We start from the raw sequence: 24,493 nt of genomic DNA on the forward strand, positions 1-24,493 counted from the left end.
AGTCTATAACCATACAGCAGATCATAAAGCAAACTGTAATTTTTCTGCGATGCTTTAAGACAATGTTGCGATTTTACTCATTTACTTTCCTCATCCTCCACTCTCCTCAAGGCAGTGGGCAGAATATCATGCATGCTCCTCAGCTGTTCCAGTTCCCTATCTAACACTAGCAAGCAATGCCATATTTTTACTGGCACTTAAGCTAAGATATTAGACAGCCAGAGCAAGCATAGCTTTATCATGAATCCCAATTCTGACAGTTCTGTGAAAGACAAAGCAGCAAAACAGCTGGTAGCTTCTTAAACCACAGGACCTGTGTGTTTAGGAGATGCAAGGAGGAGGTCTGTAAAAACAGATTAAAGCTTTCAGTAGTATATCCCATATCTCAATTATTTTTCAATATCTGTTGGAGGTACAAGTAATTTAACCATACAAGTCTCTGTATATCAGAAGGATTAGGCCAGCTCCAGTTTCCTCCATGAAACAATACTCTTGTATAGATTAAAGGAGAAGCTAGAACATCCTATAAAACATAACATTAAAGAATCAGATGCTGTGAAGCACTTCCTAGTGCTCCAGCTTCCACTAAGGCAAGTTACCTCAGGTGCAGATCAAAGCAAACTCTGTGCACTGATGCTGATGAACTCAGAGCAATGGACTGCAAGGTGCAGAAGCCTCCCCACATCACCCCTTCATCATTCCCTCCTAGACCCAGGCCCACATCTTTCCTGTTTTCTCCTATCACCACTGATTCCAGCCAGGGGAAAAGAAGCAACACTGAAACCAAACTAATCAGTTTGGTTTGTCCAGAAATCTTTAAATCCAGTACTCCAGAAATCTCAGTGACAGTAGACAAAAGCCACTGTGGTTCTAGTTTGGAAAAACTAAAGCTGGACAACAGGCTCTAACACTTACCGAATTTTCAATTGTGTCTGAAGCATTATCTTCAACAAAATACATGCCACATTTTCCTGTAGCAAAAAATAGTTGAACAAAGGTACATGATATTACTATTAGTATAATGCATCTTAGGGTTATATAAACAGTATCCAGCAGTAAAGAATACTAAGAATAGTACCTGGGCAAGACAGTACTTGACAGAAATATAATTGTCTCTCAGCAAGTGGCCTGCAATCTTAAAAATTAACAGCAGTCCAAACAGCACTCATGCAAACAGTAGAGAAGAAAAGCAAAATTGATCTATAAAGTATATAATCTGTAAGAAGTCAGGCAACAACTCATTTACTTAAAAATATTAGCCAGCTTTATATATACAACATAATCTTACATCAAAAATGTATTTATGAAGACTGAAAATTCTACTTACCTAATAACAGTTCACCAGCGGTCTCTCTAGAAGGTGCTACGCTTATACATCTTCGATTAACTCTGAAATATTTCAAAGTACATTATTGCTTAGGGATTTATGCACCTTTCACCACACACCTAAAACTAACAAGCCTCAAAGGCTGCAGCTGAAGAAAAACTGTTCAACACCATGACTCTAATGGTTCAAATCCCAAAGAGAGAAAGAAAACAGAACCTCAGCTTTCTAGACTTGGACATTAGTGAATTTGGACTTATTTCTTTGTGTGCTCTCTGCAGTTCTTTTAGGCTGTAGTTGTGCCTGTAACAGGTGGCAAATTGACACAACTGCAGAGCTGAGTAACACAATGGTAAAAGCAAGACAGGATGAAAACACAATTTGCTTTTGAACACTAATGGAAAGACCTACCAGATCTTAGATAGGGAAGGCAGGCAGTGCTACTAAGCGACAAATAAGTTAAGATATGCCACCAGGTTATCGCACAAAAGGACCATCTGCATATCACTCTAGTTGGCATTTGGTAGCTCTAGTCTTTTGCTTTTTAGTATAGCAGAAAGCCTACTATTTTTGACATCTCATTTTTCACCTAATTTTTTTTTTAATAATTATTTAGACAAAAAAAGTGACAACAATTACATTGGATTGGCAGAAGGCAGGAAAAGGAGGTAAGTGTTATCCAAACCTTACCTTATATGCTCACTTGCAGCTTTGTCCTTTACAGTAGAGGAGTGAGAAGAATGTGTTTTGTCTTCAAATAGGTAAGACAATGGAGTTTTTATCACACCTATAAAGAAATCACAAATAAGGCACTAGAAGTCATTACAATTCAGATATGCTCCTAGAAGGTGTTATAATTACCTTCCTGTTTCTGCCTGTCTGGGAGAAGGTACTTGTTTGGAATAGTTAGGTAGCACCTCTGCAAGCGGCGCCTCTCTCTGTTTGGGCCTTCTGTTGGATCCAGTTGCCAAGAAGTTGGGTAATAGACTGGGTCATACCAGAGTGCTCTGTGAAAAAAAGTGTTAAGAGTTTGACAGCAGAGGCAGTATACATGCTTATTCATTCTGTTCTTTAACTAGTAGAAAGGTAGAAGTTGCACAGTAGTACACTGGGCAATTATTTCTGGAAAAAGTATCAAAAGACTCAATTTAGTTTATTTTCACGAGCTATTCCACTGACTGACTTCTTACAAGCTACTACTGTAAGTCTGTTCTTGAAGTTATAAATTCTGACAAAAACAGCGATACAATGCATCCAACACTATAAACATCACATAATACTAGTTCTGCAATGATGAAAATACCATAGTTTAGTTTTTTGTTAAAACTTAGCATCTTTTTTCACTAATCCACGTAGAACAAGAGTATCTAGATGCTAGTGTGAAGAACATTAGCAAAAAACTATTTTTCTACTCCATCTACGTAATTCAAGATATGAAAACTTTAGGACACTCTTCATCGCATCAGACACAGCAAAATATATCTGACAAAACAGCATGTCTAAATGGCATAGAAATACTACTTGGCTACTCAACTGTTCACCATAAAATCAAGTATTTTACAAGTTTTTAACTCAGATAATTAGCAAAAGTAATTCTAATTTTAATATCACCTCCATTTCACATGCCTTTAAGTAGAATGCGAAGCACACGTCAGGCATTGAGTGTCTCTTTGTTTTTCACTGAGATGAAGAAACTTACCGATCATGGGTAAGCTGCTGAACAAGTTCCTGCCAATGTCTGCTGGCACTTAGCTCTGCCTTATACATCCCCCTGATGTGCTGGATTACTTTCTTCCTTTCCATTCCTTGTGACAGAGACACAGCTTGTGTGATGTCTCCAGCTATTTTAGAAATGTCTTTAGATTTTGTATCTAGACGTTGAAAGAGACTGAGGAACAGTTGTATTTTAAAATGTGAAATAAACACACTGAAAAAGCAAGGCAAAACACTAAAATGCCTTATAAAATACAACCAGCTTGGCAGTTATTATCCATAGTTCTTGTTACATCAGAGGCAGAGCAACTTAGCCTATGTAATGAGATGCATGAACACTTTCTGCTTCTTAGCCATCAAAAAACCTCTTACTTGTGGCCTAAAACAAGACAAGCCAGTCAGAAAATCAATGACTATATATTAGCATGCTTTACTAATTCATGTATACTCATTACAATAAAAATCTGGAGTAAGGACAGTAATTTACCACTGATTAAATCTCCTAAGTCATTCGACATGAAGTCTTAACAATTGTCTGCATGGACTTGACTGAGCTGACCTTTACAGTTGCCTACATTAAAGCACATTGTGTGTGCATCTCAAATCTGATTTTTATGGCATAGCCTGAAATGTAAATTAATAGAAAGAACTCTTAGATCTACCACAAGATACTGAAATTTACATTACACCAAGTAGCAGCAGTCTACATAGCTCACAAAAGTATTCAAATAGTCTGCTGAATATAATATTTTATTCGTTGAAGACTGGGATCAGTTTTAGGGACATTTAATTGCACAGACTATGGCAACAGCAGAGGTGATTGGACAGACACAACAGCCATAAAATTAAGGGTGAAATGCCAAAGCTGTAACAAACCAATTTGGTATTCTGAGGTTCACACAATACCATTTATTATACAACCTATCTTAAGCTCTGCCAGGGGAGATTTAGGTTAGATATTAGGAAGGAATTCTTTACAGAGGGGGTAATCAGGCACTGGAATGGGCTGCCCAGGGAAGTGGTGAATTCTCTGTCACTGGAGGTTTTTAAGATGAGACTGGATGTGGCACTTAGTGCCATGGTCTAGCAACCACGGTGGTGTCGGATCAAGGGTTGGACTTGATCTCAGAGGTCCCTTCCAACTCGGCTGATTCTATGATTCTATCAAAATGTATATACCTATATATAACAGTAAAATTAAAAATCTGAAAGCCAGTGTTGTTGCTAATTTGAAAAAAACATCTATAATAATCATACAGGCAACTTTGCAATGGGAAGTGCCGAACAGAGAACACCTGAGGGAGTTTTTGCAGCCCCTTTAAGGAGGTACTTACTTCTGCTGATTATTAGCCATTGTCTTCTCCCAAGCAGCTTTGTTTACACCTTCTTCCATCTCATATTTCTTCTGATCCTGAATGGAAGTTTCATACATTACTTTCTTTTTTTCAGATGGATGAAACAAGGAAGGAGAGACTCAAGGATATGCCAATTCAAAAAAAGGAAGACTGACAAAACTGTTCAGCTGATATCTTCACAGCATTTAAAACCAGTAAAGCTTCATTTCAGTTACTGCCATCTTATTATATCTAAATATAATTTTTCTTTTTGCAAGAAATCATAAAAATTCTTGACAATGAGAATTGTAAAGATTGTCAATGAGAATTCTTGACAATCTAGTAGTTTATTATGAACTCCCATCTTTGCCTAGGTTAAGTAATATGTTTAATCAAGAAGCTTGTGAGCTTACTGTGAAATGTTGAGTATATGTGATAGAAATATTTAGAACCCAAAGAGAATTCCCAAAAGCATAAGCCATGCACCAAAGAAAACCACTGTCTGCAGTTAAACTCTGATCCCATATAACAGACAATTGTCTTAAATATACCCAGTTTTTAAAGCAAAATTTTTATTCACGAACCTCTTTCAAAGCTTTTAATAAATCTGGTTTTGGTCGTGGGCTCAGGGGAATGCATTTATAGCCACAACTTTTCAATGTATTCATGAAGTCTACCACTGCTCTTTGTTGTTCTTTGGTCATTCCATCGCTGTGATTGTGCATTAACTCATATAAATAGAGCACTAATTTAGGCCCATGCTAGAAGATGAAAAGAAGGGAAGAGGGGAATATAGATGTATGGTCACTCATTTTCACAATACAACATTGAGCAGTTTTTTTCTTCCACTTTTATTCCCTTTTGTAGTCAGACTGCACAGATTTCTTCTACTAATTATTCTCTAATTCAAAGAAAATGGCTGCTTTAATGGCTAGAGACAAACTTTTATAAAACTAGAAAAACATGCTGAATTTAATCTTCACGTGATAAAACTTGCCCCAGCATCTTGTCACTTTTCAAATGGCTTGCAGGAAAGCTAAGTTTCTTTTCCCAGTACTCAGCTCCCGCAGCCTTGTGTATACTTCAGGAAATATGTGCCAGAGACTTCTAATTTTGCCTGCCAAGAATGCTACACTTCATTTGATTAATCAAATTAGAGCTGACAGATAATGAAGTTAAACAGACACAGGCCATAAATGCACTCAACAAGACACTCCTCCACAGAAGTCCCTGCTAGTACATCAGCTCTTTTCTTCCTGATGAAACTGTTAATTTATTTGAATAATGTATATGTGATCAGAAACATGTAAGTGCCATAGGCTAATCCAATAAATACTTTCTCTCCTTAGTATAAAGGGACTCAAACTGTGGCATATATTAAATAATTTATTTCATTCTTGCAGTCCTGAAGGTCTCAAATAGCAACATTCATACCCAATTTCTGACCATGGCTCTAAGAAATGCGTTCTTTCAAGCTTGCACTGACAGAGTACAATCAAAAAAGGGGTTTTTTTTATAGGGGCAGCCTATTCAGCTATTTGACATAAGAACAAGGAATATACAATTCCACTTTCAGAATAAATGCTAAGTAAGAAAAGACAGAGTACTGCTTTGTTTGAGGACTGACTGCTTCGGAAAATCTAGTTGCAGTCAGGAAGTCTGCAGTTAAGGAGTTCCAAGGCAAGAATAATTCCTTCCTTAATCTGCTTTTTTAGGGTAGTACCTTAACTTCTAGCTTCCTCAGTAAAATCCTTCACGTTAAAACTAGTTAAAACTAGTACCACCTTTGTTTCTGCACTGCACAGGAGATGCAGTGTCAACTACAGAGTCAACATACACAGACTTAATCCTATCTTGCCTCTTACAAAACTGCCTATCCTCAGGATAATACAGCAATTGCAGAAGTATACAAACACATTTCATATAACTTAATTGTCATTACACTAAACATTGCTAAAACAGCAGTGAACAATTTTAGCCACATACAATTTTAAATTTAAACAAAAAACTGAACATAGGTTTTAGAGACTTCTTTCAAACATCTTGAGCTTACTTGCAAAGTTGGGCTAAGACAGTCACGCAAAATCTCTTGATGGTTAACTTCAGGTACTATCTCCAAAGCCTGCTTTCTCTCTTGCAGTGGCCTTCCTGGAGACAAGCTGTGCACAAGAAGCCTCCCAAGTTGTGTACGGAATGTGTCCTTACATGACAACAGAATTCTCTTCCACTGCTGTTTTGGTGTAGTCATTCTGCCGGTGCCCTAAGTAAAAGGGACAACTTTTTAATATTACAGGGTTAGGGTTTGTTTTTACCAAGTTTTTCACATAACTAAAATGAAACTTATTTTGGTAGATAGATCTTTGTCTCTATGTGCCAATATTAGGAATGCAACTCCTAGCTAAACTGGATATTTAGTCAGAGGGACTATACAACAATCCAGAAAGTGAAAATTGTGATGTAGAGGGTTTAAAAATCGAAGGGTTTTTTTAATTGTTTGTTTTAATGAACAGCCCTTCTACATTAATCCCTAGTTTCTGAATGGATTACCTCAAATGATTAGAATTCACACATTGGACTGAGGTGCTTGTGCTCACAAAAAGAAATTTGACATCTTTGAAAAGTACTCCAAGCATGGCACAATGGAAAGATAACACACCTATCAAGCCTAATTTTCCTGAACTAGAAAGAAACTTAGGTAGAACTACTTTTATAAAGGCAACCTAAGAGAAATAAAGAGGCAAGAAAGAGTAAGTTAAGTTTTCCAAAAAATTCACTTCATATTACCCAAGCAGAACTTGATCACTTTGGAAAGGTTGACAAGCTAACACCTGTTGTCTAGAAGAGAAAACTCACAGCCCTTTGGCAAGAATTGAAAGAAAAAAAGCTCTCCTTCCCAACTCTAAGACATACTATAGACACAAATTGCTCAGAGAAATTCTCCACCATCTGTGGATGCACAGCAGATCTTGTTTTATAGGCTCCAGCAAATTTAAATGTTGAGGTTTAGGAGACCAAGCAAATTTATAGAGTACATAGAAGTCCATTTAAGTTTTGTGTGTTCGTTCAATAAGAAAAATTTTGCTAAATGTAAAGCTCAGAACAGATCCACTTATTACTTTACAACTGCAGAATAACTAGGAAGCTGAAGAGGGTTTTTAATGCCACAGTTGAATGGAGAGGCAGTAAGAACAACATTTATGGACAGAATACATTAGGCACGAAGAGTTCCTAATAAATGAACCTTATAAAATATGCTTTACTGTGGACAACTTACAATGGATACTTTGACTCCTTCCACCAACATTTTGACCATTTCTTTAAGAAAAGGGTTTATTCTGCTAGGCAGTTCTTGTTGGCTTTCTTCTTCAGGAACTTCCAGCTGGGATGCAGAACGTCTGCCTTGACTCGTGTTTTCTGTTATACCCAGTACATCAAGGCATTCTTCAGTAGGTGCTTAAAATTTAAGAGGTACATATTGATCAGTACCATCTAAAGCAAGACAATCCTATGATCCTTTAGTTGGCATTAAATCAAATACTACCTTTACTGCTGCTATATTTACCATTCTTACTCTCTCTTGCTTCTGCAGAATTTGAACTAGCTCTCAAACTCATCATGTCTTGCTAAAAAATATAGCCATTTCATAGAAACATGCAAACATGTGTTTTGAGAGAGCAGATGCTCCCTTTGGCAGTTAAATCTTCAGGTAATAATTGAGGCAGTTAACACATGAAAGGACTAATGTAGAAATAAAACAACTTGTTCAGTTCATTCAGATAGAAACATTATCCAGATTGTCAGTTACATAATACTGAGAGACAAATCACAGAGAATGACGCTTTGTGGCTAAATCCGTAACATTTGTGCCAATAATATGACTGTCCTCTCTAACACTTCAGCAAGAATCCATTTTTATATATCGCACTACACTGGCTCTGTGAAAACAGAAAAAACCCAGAAAGAAATCCTACCTAAATAAATGAGCCTGTTAACAGCTAGAACAGTCAGCCTCTGTAACCTTTGTGCAAACTCAGGCTCAGTGGCTTGGATAGGATTTTCTTGGCTCATTCTCCGCTGCATCATCATGTTGAATTCCTCACTTGCTAGTGAGCGCATTTTCATCAGCAGAGCATCAGACTGTGCAAGTGAAAACTTCCTTGAGCCTTTAAGGAGATAAGCATGAACAGAATTCTACTAAAAATGTACAAAAACTCAATCACTCAGCAATTGCTTTTATCCAAAGACTTCACATCATTTAAGGAATCAAAACATTTGAAATACATTAATATTAAAGGCTACATAAGTGCCATTGGGTGCCTGTCTTGGTTTTAGTTTTTAAAGCTATTTAAAAATATATACAATTCAAGTGATACCATGAAATGAGAATCTCAAGATCAGCTTTATTGTACAACTTCCATATTTTTGTGTAAAACAGATTCAAAAACATTACTTTTATTCCTCTTTTTACTGTATAACTACGATGAAGAATTAAAAATTAGTAATAAAACAAAATACTGCATATTGGGAAGCACAACTGATGAGTTAGATATATCAACAACTTAACAAACACATTTTGTACCATACCCATTGCCACTAATAGAAGTATAATTTTGAGCTAAGAGTATTTCTTAATTTTGTTGAAATGAACTGGCAGGCCTTGACTGTACTTCCTTCTTTTGAAATAACTATTTCTATTTATCTTTAGTGTCTTACCAGATTCACTAATATAAAAATACTTTCACTATCTTTACCAGGTTGATAGAGAGGGCTTTCAAAAGCTGACAATTAAGAGAAACATTCCCGTAGTGAACAGGAGATAAGCATTTGCCAGGTTTTTAAATTATATCTTCTATGAAGTCTTTAATGTAGCTTCATTTATATGAAACATACAAAACTCAACTTCCAGCCAGAAGACTACAAAACCTTTACAGAATGACTGACAAGCTATCAAATACAGAGAAACTATTACTGCTACAGCTAGAACTGCACAAAGGTTTTACAAACACAATTACAGTGGCATTTCCAACTATAAATTTAGAGTGGCAGGTATTTATTGCAGGATGGTCACTACTTAGAAGTTGAGCAACAAAGCAGACCCCACATCACAGCTATGTTAGTTACATGGACTAACACAGTTAGTTACTTGATTTTAGCATTACCTTACTGTGAGGTTATTAAAACCACCATGAATTACTTGAAAAAAATCTTTACTAAGCAACTTGTGAATGTAAGAGAATCCCAAAAGAAGATAATATCATCATGAACTAATGAATCATCAACTAATCAACTAATCATCAACTAATAGACAGAAAAGAAAGTACAAGAACGCTACACTTCTGCTACTCACCTGCAATACCTTTACGCTTCTGAAACATTGTACGATGTGGTGCAGAAGGTGATGGGGCTGAACTGGCCTGCTCCTGAGCATCTTGGTTTGCTGTGGTTTTTATTAATTCAATGGCTGCTTGAAGAACTCTTAACTGCAGAACAACTGCCATATCTATAAAGAGGAGCATACAAAGCATACATGACATGCTTTACACATCCTTCAACTATTTTTACCAGATGTTTAACAAGTAAAAGAACACAAAAAGTGTCAAGAGCTGTAAGACTCTTGATTTCACAGAAGTCACCTCACTATTCCACATATACAGACACTACACAATTGAGTTCTCATGGAAAAGCCATTGAATTTGATTACTCCAAAACAACCTAAATGAAACTGTACAGAACATTTCCATTTAAATACCCACACACAACAAACTTTTGCAATTACTGTTTTTTCAGATAAGCAGGATACACAGTTCTTTATCACAATGCAGGCTCCTGAAGAAAACTATTACTTTGAGAACCACTTAGAGAAAGAAGATCCATCACCAGAAAACTCCCCCTTTTCCCTCAGCAGAAATAGGAATTTAAACAAAAGTCAGTGGGGAAGTAGTCCCATGATCCCAAAAATAAGAAGATAACTTACTTTGCATCCTTGCATTTTTACTATTTTGAAGATGACCCAGCAGCACCATGAGGTCTTCAATAACACGAAAATATTGAGAACCTGAGGAGCTGCAGGCATGAATTGCAACTGCTACCAGCAGCTGTTGTATATCGCATGCAAGTAACTTGTAGTCATTCAAGGGAATGCTGCAAACAAAGTTTTAGTTACCAGAAACATGACAATTCTAGTAGATTGTAACTTTATAAGATGACCCATTACTATTCCCCATGCTGCTTCCACCAACCATACCTATTAGTATGTTGTACTAACATAAAAATGTTACTACTGAAGACTAGAACATTATAATCTTTCTTTAGTGTTAACTTTGGCAGATTGGATGCCTGCAAATTTGAGACATTCTAACAAGAGTGTAACACAGTTTTATTGGAAAAGTAATGACATATTATCAGATTTCTAAGTAAAGAACAAATCTAAAATTCTGTATTTTTCAAAAAGTATATCAGTATATAGTTTTGTAACCATGTTGAACTAAAACTATATCGGGTGAAAAGGAAACTTTCCCATTTCTTCAGGATACCACCTAATGAAATAAAATAAAAAAAAAAATCTCTACTGCATAACCTTTCTTAAAGTACAGAATCTTTTTAACTAATAAAGTAATTTAAGTTACTCAAAATCTCAAATATTAAATCACAGGCAGTACAGTAGAGACTTTTCTGCAGTTTTAATATTGGCTATAGATACAGTAGAATGCTACTATCTCCTGTTTGGTTTTATTAAGAAAAGCATCCAAAGTGCAGACAGTGGGACAAACTTGCATCTTAAAATGTCATTTCACTTGACAGTTTAAGATATGGAAAGAACATTCTATATTCTGCTGTTTGAAGTGAATATCTAAACATTAACTTACAGGTATAATTAAAGCTGAAAATCTCAAACCCTTGCTTGGTACGTTCTCAGACAATTTTAGCAAGTAGAACAAATTGAAGGCAGTAATTTCATGCTAGCCTTAAGGTTGTAGCTAGACTATTTGATAGGAATGCATACAATACTCACTTGGTTTCCAGTCCATTGAGAGCAGCCAGAGTATTACACAACACATAGAGCAAACCATTATCAAGCAGAAGGTCTGCGACTTTTGAGCAGGAATTTATGATTTGCAGTAGAAGACAGAAGCAGTTATGCAGCAAAACGTTATCATAGAGAGAATTCTCTATAAGACCCAGAACAGGAATGACACACCATTTTTGAAAGAGTCCAACATTCTTGACATCTTCCAGATCAAATCTATTAACAGAAATATACGTGAGTGACATCCTTAAAATACCAATCTGATAAATGCAACTAATATATGCAACTGGAAAACCACTCTATGCTGGTATTTTGGCAAAGGTATGGTAATTTCCTACATTTAACTGCCATAACAATGCCTGTCTACCAAAGAAAATAAGAACAAAATAAACACCTCAAAGAGCCACAAAGAAACGATGTGCCTAAAAAGTATATCTGAAGTTTTGACTAACTACCAACTGTCTACAACATAGATTTCATGAAAATAACAGGGATTTTAATCAGTGTAGAAAAATGATGCATCACTTTTCCAATAACGAGTATTACAACTGGCACAGAATTACCGAGAAAATAAATACAGCTTGTCATCAGTATAATAATATACTGACTGACAGCAGGTTTGATATCCTGTATCCATTACTGTTGAAGTTTAATTAAGTTTGGCACCTTCTGGCTTATTACAGTTGTAGAATTAAAAGCAGTGCTTCTGACCTTATCTTACTTGTGGACTAAGAAATTGCATTACTATTATAAGGTTATCAGCCCACCACACAACTATTATGCACAATCCTAAAAACCTGAGACATCAGAACTATCTTTCCAGCCCCGTAATAAATCCTGAAAAAGTAACAGTTCTCTGCTTTGGGGCAAGTTAAGGAGCCATATTTAAATCTTGCAGCTAAACAAGAATAATTTTTGAGGAGTGAAGATCAAGTCAAGAGGGAGAAGCAATTCAGCTACAAATCCTGCAGAGGCAGCAATCAAGAAGGAGCTTTTCCTAAGATTTTTGCACTGATTATACTTACACATGTGCTCCCTGTACCATCATTAAGTGGTCAGACTAATTCTAAAAAAATATCATTTACTTATATAATTGTCTCCTTAAAGGTAATCTCCTTTCCTGTCAATATGAGGTGGTTTTTTAGTTCATGGAAATGGTGTATCTCTGGGATTTTCCCTAAAAGAAATAGGGATTTAAATTCAGGGCCAAGCCAAGGAAGCAGTTGTGGCATCAAGCTTTTTGCTTTACCACCTACCAAAATCTAATAGCAGAAGTCTTGTGACTACTACTTAAAACTTTTAAGGATATCAGTAAGTTTCATGTAGGATCAGAAACAACAGGGAGAGTTAAATTACAGGACATTTGAAGTGCTAAGGCCTCTGAGGCACTCGGAAAGTCTGAGTGTTTACAAGATCCCATCTAACAGCATTCATCAGATAAAGTTGCTTGCAGTTTAAGGGCCCTACAATAGTCCTAAGAATTTTAATACATTTAAGTGTTAAAGCTACAAGCTTTAAAAACATTTCAAAACTGTTTTGAAGGAACTTCTTTTATGGTTGCTGACCAGCAAAGTGCACTGCTTGTAGTTCACATATTGCTACAGGATGTAAAAACACAGCATTACTTACTCTTCATCCAAGCCAACAGAGCGGCCAAAAAGCATTTCCAAAAAGCACTCTACAACTTCCTGAGTCCCCTGATGAAGATAGAGCTGGTTGGCTAGCAAGGAGAAGCCACGATTCTTTAAGAATTTCTCCTTCTGCTCCCTCCTTGCTCTGTTGAAATATGCATCCAATAACTAAAAATAAATGCATAATTATGGTGTAAGACTTAAATGTTTAATATAACTACCCTGAAAGTTAATTTGTTGTCTGACTTGAACAGTTACAATCCTTGTTACAATCGACATCTTATATTTTTGATCTGAAAGCTCTTAGGCTTTTAGTTAAGTTTGAGGGAGATGAAATCACACACATAACAGTTAGCAGATGGATACATAAATACACTCAAACTTTTTATATTTGTTAAATCTTGCACTTTGGTGTGCATGCAAGTGCATGCATGACTTTTTTGTTCTTAATAAAGCCTTATAATCTTACTTTTTTTCAAATTAAAATACAAATCTACTCAAAGTTCTACATAATGTCATCATACAGGAACACTGTCTTTCTCAATATTACAAAAATCTCTGAAAAGATTTTGAAGCCTCAGGTCCATTTTCAGTCAGTTATGTAAGAAGTAAAAGCTTAGCTTGCACTTTAATTTAATGTGCATCCTGTGTTTTGTGTTGAAGAGACGGTCACTGACTTTCTGCATTGTTCCTTCCATTTATATTGTTAATGCCATCATAAGCTCTCAGGGCCTCTGTCTTACATTATAGACTATATCTATTCAAAGATTCTACATTTGTGGGTTTTTTGGGTTTTTGTTTGTTTGTTTGTTTTGTTTTGTTGTTTGTTTGTTTGTTTTTGGTTTTTTTAAATCTATGGGGTAGAAACATATCTTAAAACTCAGAAGTAAACATAGAAAAGTGAAGAAAGCTGAATAAAAATATTAACAAAACTTCATATTTGCAAATGTTAACTATGCAAGTTCACATCTTTTCAGCAGAAAACATTTTATATGGGCCTACTTTAATGACTCCTTGTTGTATGAGAGGAGATGGGTGGTTCACTAGAACTATAAGATAATCAGGTTGGATAAGTTTGTCCATCACATCTTCTAGCATGATATCTGGTAGGATTAGGAGCACTCCACGCAAGAGATCATATAATCCACAACAGATAAGCACAAGATAGTCTTCTGTACACCTGAAAACAGAGGAATATGTTTTATCACTGATTATTGTCTACAACAAAAAAGATTAAAACAGTGCATAATTGCTAGCAATTCTTGGGGGACAGGAGGAAGAAGAAATTTGGAAGAGACATCATTTCTGCAATACTCCTACTACCAATCTTCATTAACACTTATTTTTGGATGGCAGATGGCAAAAAGGATAATCTGACCAGAAAAACTTGCTTTATTTTTTGTGAGGTACCATAAAAAGTTCCCACTTCTACTGTACATAGCAAAAATATTGATTTTTTTAAATTTGCTATGTAAAGAATGCAAAAATTGAAACAACACAACATTCTATGGACTAAAAGCTTAATAAATTTGTGTATGACAGTGTATGAAAAAATTCCCTTAATTTTTAGGATTGAAATTTTTATAGAATAGTAACCAAGAGCAAGAACAGTGAAATTAAAGCTCATATACTGTGCAACTCTTAATTTATTATTTTATGTGCTTACCTGTCATCAGGGCTTTCAGATGGTTTTGGGGTATTCTCATTAGCTGAAGAAAAAGCAAGACTGTCCCAGTCTTCAGGAAGTACATTCTTGTCAGCAAAGCTTGGCCAGCGAGCAATGGCTGATGATGCTCCAAGAACAGAAAATGCTAAGCCCAACCCTGCAAAATTACTCTGGCCCTTCTGAAATGAAGGCAGTCCTTTTAGATTGTCTGGACGACGTAGCAATGGCTCAGCTGCACCACCACCACCACCTCCACCACCTTCACTGCATTTCAGGTCTGCATCTGCTTCTTTACTCTCAAATGCATTTTCAGATAACTCTACTTCTTTTGCAATGTCTTCAAATGTTTCAGCAGATGTTAGCTCTGAGTCACAAACTGTTTTTGCAGACTCACAACTGCTAAGAAGCTCTTCCTGTACTCTTCTTATGGTTTCAGAACTTTCTACAAAACGAGTTCTGTCCTGAAGATCAATGTAGTCATGCTCCCCAATAAGCAGCAGGTCATCAGTGCTCTTTCCCATTCTTTCAGTTAGTCGTTTTTGGTGAACTTGAGGTGAGGAAGTAGGCGATGCTGGTAAGCTTTTAGAAAGCCTTCCAGGTGCCTGAGAGCTTATTTTCTGCTGAACACTAGCCTTGGAAGTGTTCCCTAGAAAAATAAGGATATCTTTAGCATTCCTTTCACATTAGAAACAAACTTTTCTCTCAATATTAGACTCCTCATACATTTAGAGCTGTGGTGACCTAAGTTAATTTTATTTGCAAAACTGACAACACCTGATGTAGCTCAGATTTGGTAAATGAAGTAAACTACTATGGAGCCATATATTTAGCAAGTCACAAATCTGAAAGAAGCATAAAATGCAAAATAATTTTTGACAATATATTGGGTTTTCCAGATTTAAATCATGGTCCTCTCAACTAACCCTCAGCAGGAATTTGTATAGAATCACTGAGAATGGAGGTTGTCTAGACCAGACTCCTTGCTCAAAGCAGGGTCAAATAAAACAGGTTGTTCTATTTGGAGCTTAGTGTAAGAGGTCCAATCTACCAACATGTTTCAGTGGACACTGAAATACTATTCACCAACTCATTTGCACTAAGGTTTTACATATACTTCAAGTTTACAACTAATAACTGCATATTTTATTTAATAATGCTTCCTTTTAAGTGCACATTTTGACCTGAAATGGTCAAACTTTCAGAGCACACTACACATGTCTTTCATAACTAAGTTTTAAGAGGGAAAGCAGACTGTATACCAGATTGGTAGAAGCAGTTTTCTGTTATTCTGGGAAAAGGAGACTTTGCTTATTCAGAAGTATTTTGAAAACTATGCACCAGTTAGTACTAACGCAATGATGATGCATCAGGAATATAGTTTTTATGAGAATATATACATAAAACAAATATGTGAATATATATACACATACATACATGTGCCAACATAACCAGACCAAGCTGGCCTTCAGACAATAGAAAATATTTATACAGTTGCACTTATACACCTGCAACAGTCTTAGAGCCAATCTTTCACACACATTAGCAGGTAGTGCAACAAACTGCAAACCCACATACAGGTAGCAGGTTATCCAACGAGCTCCCAGTTTAAGATATTTTATAGAATTATAGAATGTTAAGGGGTTGCAATGGACCTTACAGCTCAGCTAGTCCAAGCCTCCCCTGCCATGAGCAGGGACACCTCCCACTAGATGAAGTTGCTCAAAGCCTTGTCCAACCTGGCTTTGAACACTGCCAGGATTGGAGCATCCACAACCTCTCTGGGCAACCTGACAGTAAAACATTTCTTCCTAATATCTAACCTAAATTTCCCCTCTCAGTTTGTACCCATTACTCCTTATCCTACCACTACCACAGTTCCAGACAAAATATATAAATTTATAAATTATACACATTTATAAGTAAATTTAGAAATTCAAATTCAGAACTACAATACTCAAATATCCATTTTCACACACACACACAAAAGTGTTGAGTATTCCTCTAGTACACCTGAATAATCTCTATTCAAGAACAACAATCTGTACTACTTATATAAAAAGAGTATTCAGTTTAGAAGAATGAGATGTCATATTATCCATATGGGAAAAGGACTAATTCCATATGCAGTTTAGTACTGTGATCTGTTCTTTACATCACTGCTTTTCTAAACAGACACATGAATAAACATTGTTTCAAATGAAGTAGTTGAAGACTCAATTTCCTTTTCCAAAGCAAAGCAGCAACAAGACATCAATTGTAAAAGGTATTACACTGTAATAGATAGAAGATAACTGAGTCACACAAGATGTGAAATATATAGCAGTTAATTTAGAGATCAGTAACTTTTTTCCATTCCTATTTTGTATATATTGGTGAACTTAGACTATGAATTTTTATTTTGAATTTATTTCTCATTGTCAACAAGCTTAAATAAAGGTTTAAACAGAAGTGGTGTTTCAGCTTTTGTTTTTCAGATGATATTTGTTGATTGCCTATGCAAATCTGTAAAAAGTATGATTAAAACTCTAATTCAATAATAATGCAAAAAACATCCCACTGACAGGACACCAACTGAAAAAAAAGTTACCAGATTGAACAAATAACTTCACTGTATTTCAGCATCTATAGCAGAGGAATTCAAAACTGATGAAAGCAGTTATCTTTACAGACCTCAACCTGTTCAGCATGCTATCTGAGACTGTTCCCAGAAAAAGATTCAATTTTAATTTATATAACCAAGGTATCTTGTTCTTCATAAGATATACTTTCCCATCCTCTGTCATGTAGGAACAGTTTCTATACCTACAGTAGAACTAAATGGTAATACTTTAATATCATATTTAGAACAGATAAGAATTATGCACAAATAAAGAAAAGTATCAGCTTAACACTTCCTCCCCAGATAAGATAGTTGCTTATGGTTCACTACTTCAGCTGCTGCCTGGCTAAGGCATTCTCAGGCATCTTTAGCAGGTCTGTTCAACAAATGAGATGGTTCAGCTTATCTGGTCCAACTCACTGCCTGAGCCATCAATGTGGCAATTTGTCTCAACTTAAGAATGAAGAGCAGTTTAGGTAGCATGTTCAGTTCCATCCTTCCTACTCTACTGTTCAGGTATCAAGCTCCAAGGGACAGGGGGAGGGAGCTCTGTAAGAGATACCTGTGGGAAAGTAACACTTTCAAGCACTCTGGTCATTTGCCAAAAGATTGTGTCTTAACATCCTTTTTTTCCCAGCATTGTTTTACCTTCCAGTGGTAAAGCTGTAAATCCAGTTGGAGATGTAATCACAAATGCAGAATTGTCTACTGACTTCCCACCACTGCTGGAATTTCTCAGGTACCTAAGTGATTCAACTTTCTCCTGGAAAATTTTGCCATCTAGAAAGAAAAGGGAAAAAGTTAAATAAAAGTGTTTTATGTTTGCATTGTTGACATATTAGACTCGTAGTAGTCAGATTACATTTTGAGCGGATCACTGGAGGCTAACGAGAAGAGCTCAAGTGCAAGTAACCTAGAAAAAGCACTTGAACATCATTTTTTGGATTAGCAATTCAACTTTAAAATTTATTTTAGAACAATGAAAATATTATGATGTACTAAAGCAGTTACATTTATGGACAGTCCTTGTAGGCATACAAGTAGTGATAACTGACTTTTTGTCACGTCAAAAACAAGTGACTGTTCTCAAACAGCCTAGTAAGGCTCCAAGTATCGAAAAGTGCATTCTACTCTTACTCAGAATTTTACATCAGTTGGTATTAGAGGATAGATACATATAAATACAGCTGTGTTGCGTTTGAAACTGATTACTAAACCTTGAGGTACACAAGAATCTGCAAAAGGAGAAAATACTTCAAAATTGGATGATGCTTTCCAGGTTCACATAAGTTACGGCTAAGGTTGCACAATGCTAATATTAAAGTACGAACTGTTTGTAATTTCTCATTTTTAAAAAGAGCAAGAAAGAGTTTTTTAAAGTTCATATCAGTCATTTTGCCAACATGATCATCGAGTACAGATATACTAAAGAAGCTGTTGTTCTAGGTCTGCATCCCTCAAAGCCCATAAAGTACTGCCAGTAACTAGTAAGAACTGATAATGCCTGCCAATGACATCTTGTAGTGCAACTGATCGATTGCTAAAAATGCCCCTCAGGCCTTTTATTTTTCCAGGAATTCCATAACAGTAAACAAGAAAGTAGAAATTAAAACAAGACTATATGCACATATTTCTGAAAAGTTTCATTTACGAGCAAACTAGATGTTGTTCTCCAAGTTCACCCAAGACAAATGTGTCCACATAGGTAGCTAACATTATGCATTCCATTTAGCAGCACCAAACTTTAAAGGAAGTTAATGGCATAATCACAGAGATATTACCTATGGCTGTAGACAGAAGAAAGCTCTCCAAGTAAGCCAAGCAAACAAAGTCTAACCTCTCTCAGAAAAATAAAAGTAATTTACAGTATTAAGTCCCAAGAATTCAATAATTTTTTTATATATCATTACTAAAATACAGCAAAGAGATTTTTTTAGATATTAATTTATGACCAGATTTTTATCTTATTGCTTACTACTAGCTAAATGTGACATATTTACCTATGTGCAGGGAAAAGTAGAAGTTAGTAGGATTGTGACAAACGTATGTATTAGTGGGAGGGTGAACCGCTAAGAGGAAATTGAAGACCAGCGTCAGCAATTCCAGGTCGGGGGGAGAACCAAGCACTTCTTCAATTATTTTCACAAATGACCTGCAAACCTCCCGAGGTAGGGATGCAAGGTGCCCTTCTTTATGCTCCTAGAAAGGAAGAGTAGTACAACTGTAAGTTACTTGTATTTTTAATTTGACAGCAATTGTCTTTTTTTTTTTAAAATTGTCATGCTGTAGTAAAACAGATAAGAAAAGCAGCTCAACTAATAAAGTTGTATTCTTTAAATTGAGAGGACCTACTGTACCTACTCAATGTTATCCAAATCCAGCCTACTCAAAATCCAGACGGAAACAAGGTATTGCAAATGTTATGCAAATTGATTTTTGGAAAACTAAGATGTTCAGCATACTACACTAATCTGTATTGAAATGTTGGAGCCCTAGGACATGAATCACCATTGAAAATATAGGTTATTGTCATTGTATTACATATTTACAGAGAAATTAATAGTTGCCAATACCAACATTTCAAACATTAAAAACTTTCTGAACAGTGCCACACTGGGTTTTCCATATTTCCACTTCAATAGCCATTTTTATAAACATACACATTTGAGATTTCATTGATAATTGTATTTATAATTTCTGCTTGATCAAGCATTCTATAGTTTGATGCTGGCTAGCTGAAAAAAAACAAAAATTAAAATAATATGGATTTTAGAAGCGGACTTAAAGAAACTTGTGGGAAATCCTACTCTAAGGTGACCATAGTGATTAACTTATTCCCAAGTTCTCTAATTTTCATCTCCTTTTTTATACCCAAGCATCTTAACTGAGACTGCTGCAGGAAAAGACTAAATTAAGCTAATTGAAGTGATTTTTTCCAAAGGGAATGGTTTATATAATTTCATCTTCCATTCCATCAGACCCCCAAAACTGCCAAACTGTTGTTGCCCAATTTGAGTAGTTTTTTTTAAGCAAGATACTAATTTTCCCTAATGTGCAGAAAAGACAGTAAATACTATGAAACATTCTGTATCTAGGCATTGTTGATGTAAAATGATACAGTTCCTTACTAGGTCTAGAAGCACAGAGGACCGTCTACTGAAGTAGCTTTTTCTACCGCATTTAGTCTCTTCTCTACCCTCCCCAAATTAAAATGAGTATTTACCAAGCACAAAGTAGGATTTTAGAGTGAAAGTACCTGCAGAACCTGACAAGTTAACAGGAAGTGATGTACCACTTGAGCTTTCAATAGTTGCTTAATGTTAAACATCTGTTGGTGATGGTTAGCTCTGATAAGGATTTCTAGAGCTGCTAACAGAGTTTCCCAAACACCTTGCTGAAAAACAAAAAAACCCAGAAACATCACTTCAAAAATACATTTGTCAGTCTACACACTGTGAAAAAAAACAACAAAAAACAACAAACACAATGAAGTCAAGTTAGTTTTGCATCTAAGATGATGACTAAATGACTACAAATGGTAAGTCAGAACTAGAAACTACCAGAAAAGTTATGTTCATACAAAACTAAGTTTATTTTAATGACTAAGCTACCACCAAAAAAACCCTTCAACTTCCTGTCTAAAATTAGTTTTGTATATTATTTGCTATATTAACACTGGATGGTTATTTTCAATAGTTTAACTCCAAAAGAAAGCAGGTCTTTTTTAGTTTTAGCAATTTCTCCACAAAAAAAAAATCATCAGTTCAACTAACAATTCATATGCATACATCACATTTACAGACTTTAATATATAAGGCTACTTGCATCATTGATATTGGGAGCTTAATGCTACTAGCAGCTATTCAAAGAAAAATAAGGACCATTAATTTTAGAAAATTGTAATAATACTGACATGTAACTGGAGAAATTAATTTCTTACTCATAATACCTTTTTTTTTTTAAATATTGAATTTTAGACCTGAAATATTTCCAAAACTAAAGTACTTACCTTTGCTTTAGACCATATCTTCCAGTCAAGCAGTAACTTTTCTAACAATTGAACATCTTGAATAACTGCAGTAGAGTCTGCATCAAGCTGGAATTGTCCATTTTCATTTATATAGAGAATCTCATCACTGCAGCATCCTTCAAGGAGAGTCTTGAAAAGGGAGAAATTTTTTTTAAGTGTCATAATCACAAAGTAGTACAGTTGTTCTATCCAAATTATAACAAAAAAGGTAAATCTTTAAAGAGACAGCATACTCCCAATAGGGAAGACATATATACCTGGTCAACACCAAACTTGCTTAAAATCACTGTTCTGCCTCTAAAAACAGCTTCAAATGTAAAATTAAAATCACAGAGAAGTTTCTAAATTTGTGCTAATGTTGAAGAAAATATCAGGTTTAAAAGAGGACTCTACCTTCAGCATGCAAAATCCAACAATGCATTTTGGTTTGATCAACACTCGACGAATCATAGAATAACCATTACAATTGTCCATCTCCTGTATTCTCTGTTGATTGTATTTTGTCAAAGATAGTATAAGTTGTAGTGCTAAAGCTTGAGTGTCTTCAGAGCTGCTAATCTCTACTACCTGAAGAAAAGGCAAATTTATAAGACGGTTAAAGTGAGAAACATTTAGAAAAAAAAGAGTTATAAATACTTTTTTGTATTCCTAAATCATAACTTCTGGATTAAATCTGTTTTAAAGAGCTTTATGTTATGTACGTAGCCTTCATTTTTTTCTATGTGTGTACATTCAGATATATTTGCTAAGAAAATAGAAGTCCCTTTACAAGAATCCTTTTCCGAGAAGAAAGTCTGTTCCAAATAAATTTAAAGTAGAAGGCACTTACCATACTACAAAGTCACAAGGTCATGAAATACATAAGCCTCTAATAAGAAGAATCTGTTTGCCCTGGAAAATTAGGTTTCTTAAATGTTTAAGGAAAGCTTTAAAATAAGGTTCCTGAAGGTCTAGACTATACCTGCCTGTAAGTGTCAAACATTAAAGTTTTATTTTATCCACAAAGAGACAAGCAATTGGATAGATGAAGACCACAAACCATTCTTTTCTCTTTACTTTCTACAATTCTTGAATCCCAAGAAAAAGCGAATAGAATTTCAACCAAAAATGAACAAGAATGAAATCTCACATTAATGGAACTTCAGTTTCATAGCTTCTCTTGCCACATACCTGTTAATTCTGCTGCACTACACATTTATAGACAGGTATACCTGTATTGCCTGACATCTGATCTATTGTCTTCTTGCTTTTCTGATGCAAACAGTCCATGTGCTACTGATCTGTAGCACGTACTTGGCATAAATTCACATAATAGAATAACATGGATTAGGATTTTCTCCTCAGATTTCATAATCAATGGTAAAATTACAGCAGGCAGTGTCTTCATAGCCATGATCTAATGTGCATTTATTACTCTCCATATATCTTTCAGAACCATACCAGAGACACATAAATCAAGACAAGCTTTAGGTCTACAGTAGTATTTTGAATTAACTATAGTACTTCAGAGATTCCTGGCACAAATATTAGCCTTTCCACATAAAGGTCACATTTAAGTAAGTAGTAATGAAGTTAAGGCTCATAGCCTTACTATTTTTGAAATTACATTTTCTCTTACACTGGATAAGTAAGCCTTTGAGTACAGCTGAACAGTTATCTCAAAAAGCTCTCATGATTTATCAGATAAAAATAAAGCTTTCCACACCATGTAGTTTCACATTTATTCATACTTGCATTGTGAGTATTCTGCGGTTAAACTGTTAAAGATATGCCATGAATTTAAGTGCTTCAAAATCAGAGACCAAAAATATGATCAGCTTTACAACACCCCTAAAAATAATCTTTTTTGACATTTGAAAGTCCTATTTCTAAATCAAAATGTAACATGCCATCTTACATATTAGCAATATTAACTAAAACATTATGCAATAGAATTAGAATTACATTTCCAATTTAAGACAACCTGTGTGATACAGTCTGTTATGGCACAAGTATTTTCCACAAGTTTTAAGAGAAAGGCATCACATGCAACCTAGAGAAAGGTAGCTAGAATAATGAGATTTGCTACCCAAGATCCAAGGAAAATTTTATATGGGAAAACACATACATGCAACCCCCCCTCCTCCAGCCCCCTTACCCTAGCAAAGAGGAAAACAAATGCACCAGTTCCTCCGATTTCATGTAGTATACCCTGAAGAGTTTTATATTCAACAGGCTGAAGTGTTTTTAGGTGATGAGAGTCCAATACGTTGCTTTGAACTTCTTTCAAACTGAAAGGTCTCTGAGAAGGTACAGTTTTCACTTGACCTTTCAGTCTAATAACAGGTTCATATATGGTGTACTGACCAGGGCAGCATGTGGTATAAACAACAGCAAGACTCTCCTGAAACAAGAGAAGTTTAAATTTTTTTTCTAGAAAGTTTAATACAAAAATCCTCACACATCCAGGACACAAAAGCCACCTAAAGCAAGTAGCAACAACTTCAGCGGTTCATTTCTACTTTACCACTAGAATGCTCTGAAGTTGCGTGTGGACCACATGCACTAAAAAGCAACAGGATTCCTAAATCTTAGAAAATTTATGCAATACCTAAAGCACAGAAAGTTAAGAAAGCACTAAAAAATTCCATCAAGGATCCCCCTCTTATCGCCTATAGAATGACAACTGTTTTGCACAAAAACAAACTATTGACATAGATAAAATAAAATGAGCATACAGAGGTATTGGGTAAATTGTCTCTTTTTCTAAAGTGGCAAGTCCAAAATAGAAAGTTATAGGTTGCTTTTTAAAAATTTCTCTTTTTTTTTTTGTTTTAAGTTTATCCTTTCATCAGCTTTGCCATAAGAGGAACTCAATAGAAGAAATTTCATCAATGAAGAGACTTAAAAGCCAAAGCTCCTACAGAAAGTAAACAACTAATTTTCATAGAAAATGTAAAATTATCATATTTGGAAGGTTATTTAAAATAGAGAAATAACTTCATTTAAGGCACTTGTATTCTTTGCAAAAGTGCAAAGATTAATTCATCACTCAAGCACATGGTTCTTCTCTCTAGCTACTTGGTGTTCTGTAAGGCAAAATAAGCTTAAAAGTTGCAAGACTGCTTTGCTAAGCTTTTACTTATCCCATTCATTCCTTCTTAACCTATTCAAAATTTGGTACCATTTA

At 35.4% G+C, this 24,493-nt stretch overlaps 1 protein-coding gene across 6 annotated transcripts in view; it reads right to left on the bottom strand.

Annotated features, from left to right (window-relative positions):
* Positions 1-24,493, bottom strand: part of LYST (lysosomal trafficking regulator) — an 87,851-nt gene that overhangs the window by 16,973 nt on the left and 46,385 nt on the right. For all 6 annotated transcript variants that reach the window (XM_027657276.1, XM_027657279.1, XM_027657278.1 and 3 more), the window contains 22 exons: positions 23,462-23,707; positions 21,718-21,891; positions 21,304-21,453; positions 20,551-20,688; positions 19,295-19,493; positions 17,943-18,074; positions 14,696-15,341; positions 14,032-14,209; positions 13,028-13,197; positions 11,384-11,614; positions 10,346-10,512; positions 9,719-9,871; positions 8,343-8,534; positions 7,646-7,824; positions 6,425-6,631; positions 4,956-5,132; positions 4,372-4,448; positions 3,024-3,212; positions 2,186-2,331; positions 2,015-2,111; positions 1,328-1,389; positions 916-971 (listed from right to left, as the gene is read on the bottom strand). In XM_027657276.1, the coding sequence (XP_027513077.1) occupies positions 916-971; positions 1,328-1,389; positions 2,015-2,111; positions 2,186-2,331; positions 3,024-3,212; positions 4,372-4,448; positions 4,956-5,132; positions 6,425-6,631; positions 7,646-7,824; positions 8,343-8,534; positions 9,719-9,871; positions 10,346-10,512; positions 11,384-11,614; positions 13,028-13,197; positions 14,032-14,209; positions 14,696-15,341; positions 17,943-18,074; positions 19,295-19,493; positions 20,551-20,688; positions 21,304-21,453; positions 21,718-21,891; positions 23,462-23,707 (3,966 nt within the window). The remainder of the gene's footprint in view (positions 1-915; positions 972-1,327; positions 1,390-2,014; positions 2,112-2,185; positions 2,332-3,023; positions 3,213-4,371; positions 4,449-4,955; positions 5,133-6,424; positions 6,632-7,645; positions 7,825-8,342; positions 8,535-9,718; positions 9,872-10,345; positions 10,513-11,383; positions 11,615-13,027; positions 13,198-14,031; positions 14,210-14,695; positions 15,342-17,942; positions 18,075-19,294; positions 19,494-20,550; positions 20,689-21,303; positions 21,454-21,717; positions 21,892-23,461; positions 23,708-24,493) is intronic.

Source organism: Corapipo altera, unplaced genomic scaffold (genome assembly GCF_003945725.1).
Source record: "Corapipo altera isolate COAL_440 unplaced genomic scaffold, ASM394572v1 2c, whole genome shotgun sequence".
Lineage (NCBI taxonomy): Eukaryota > Metazoa > Chordata > Aves > Passeriformes > Pipridae > Corapipo > Corapipo altera.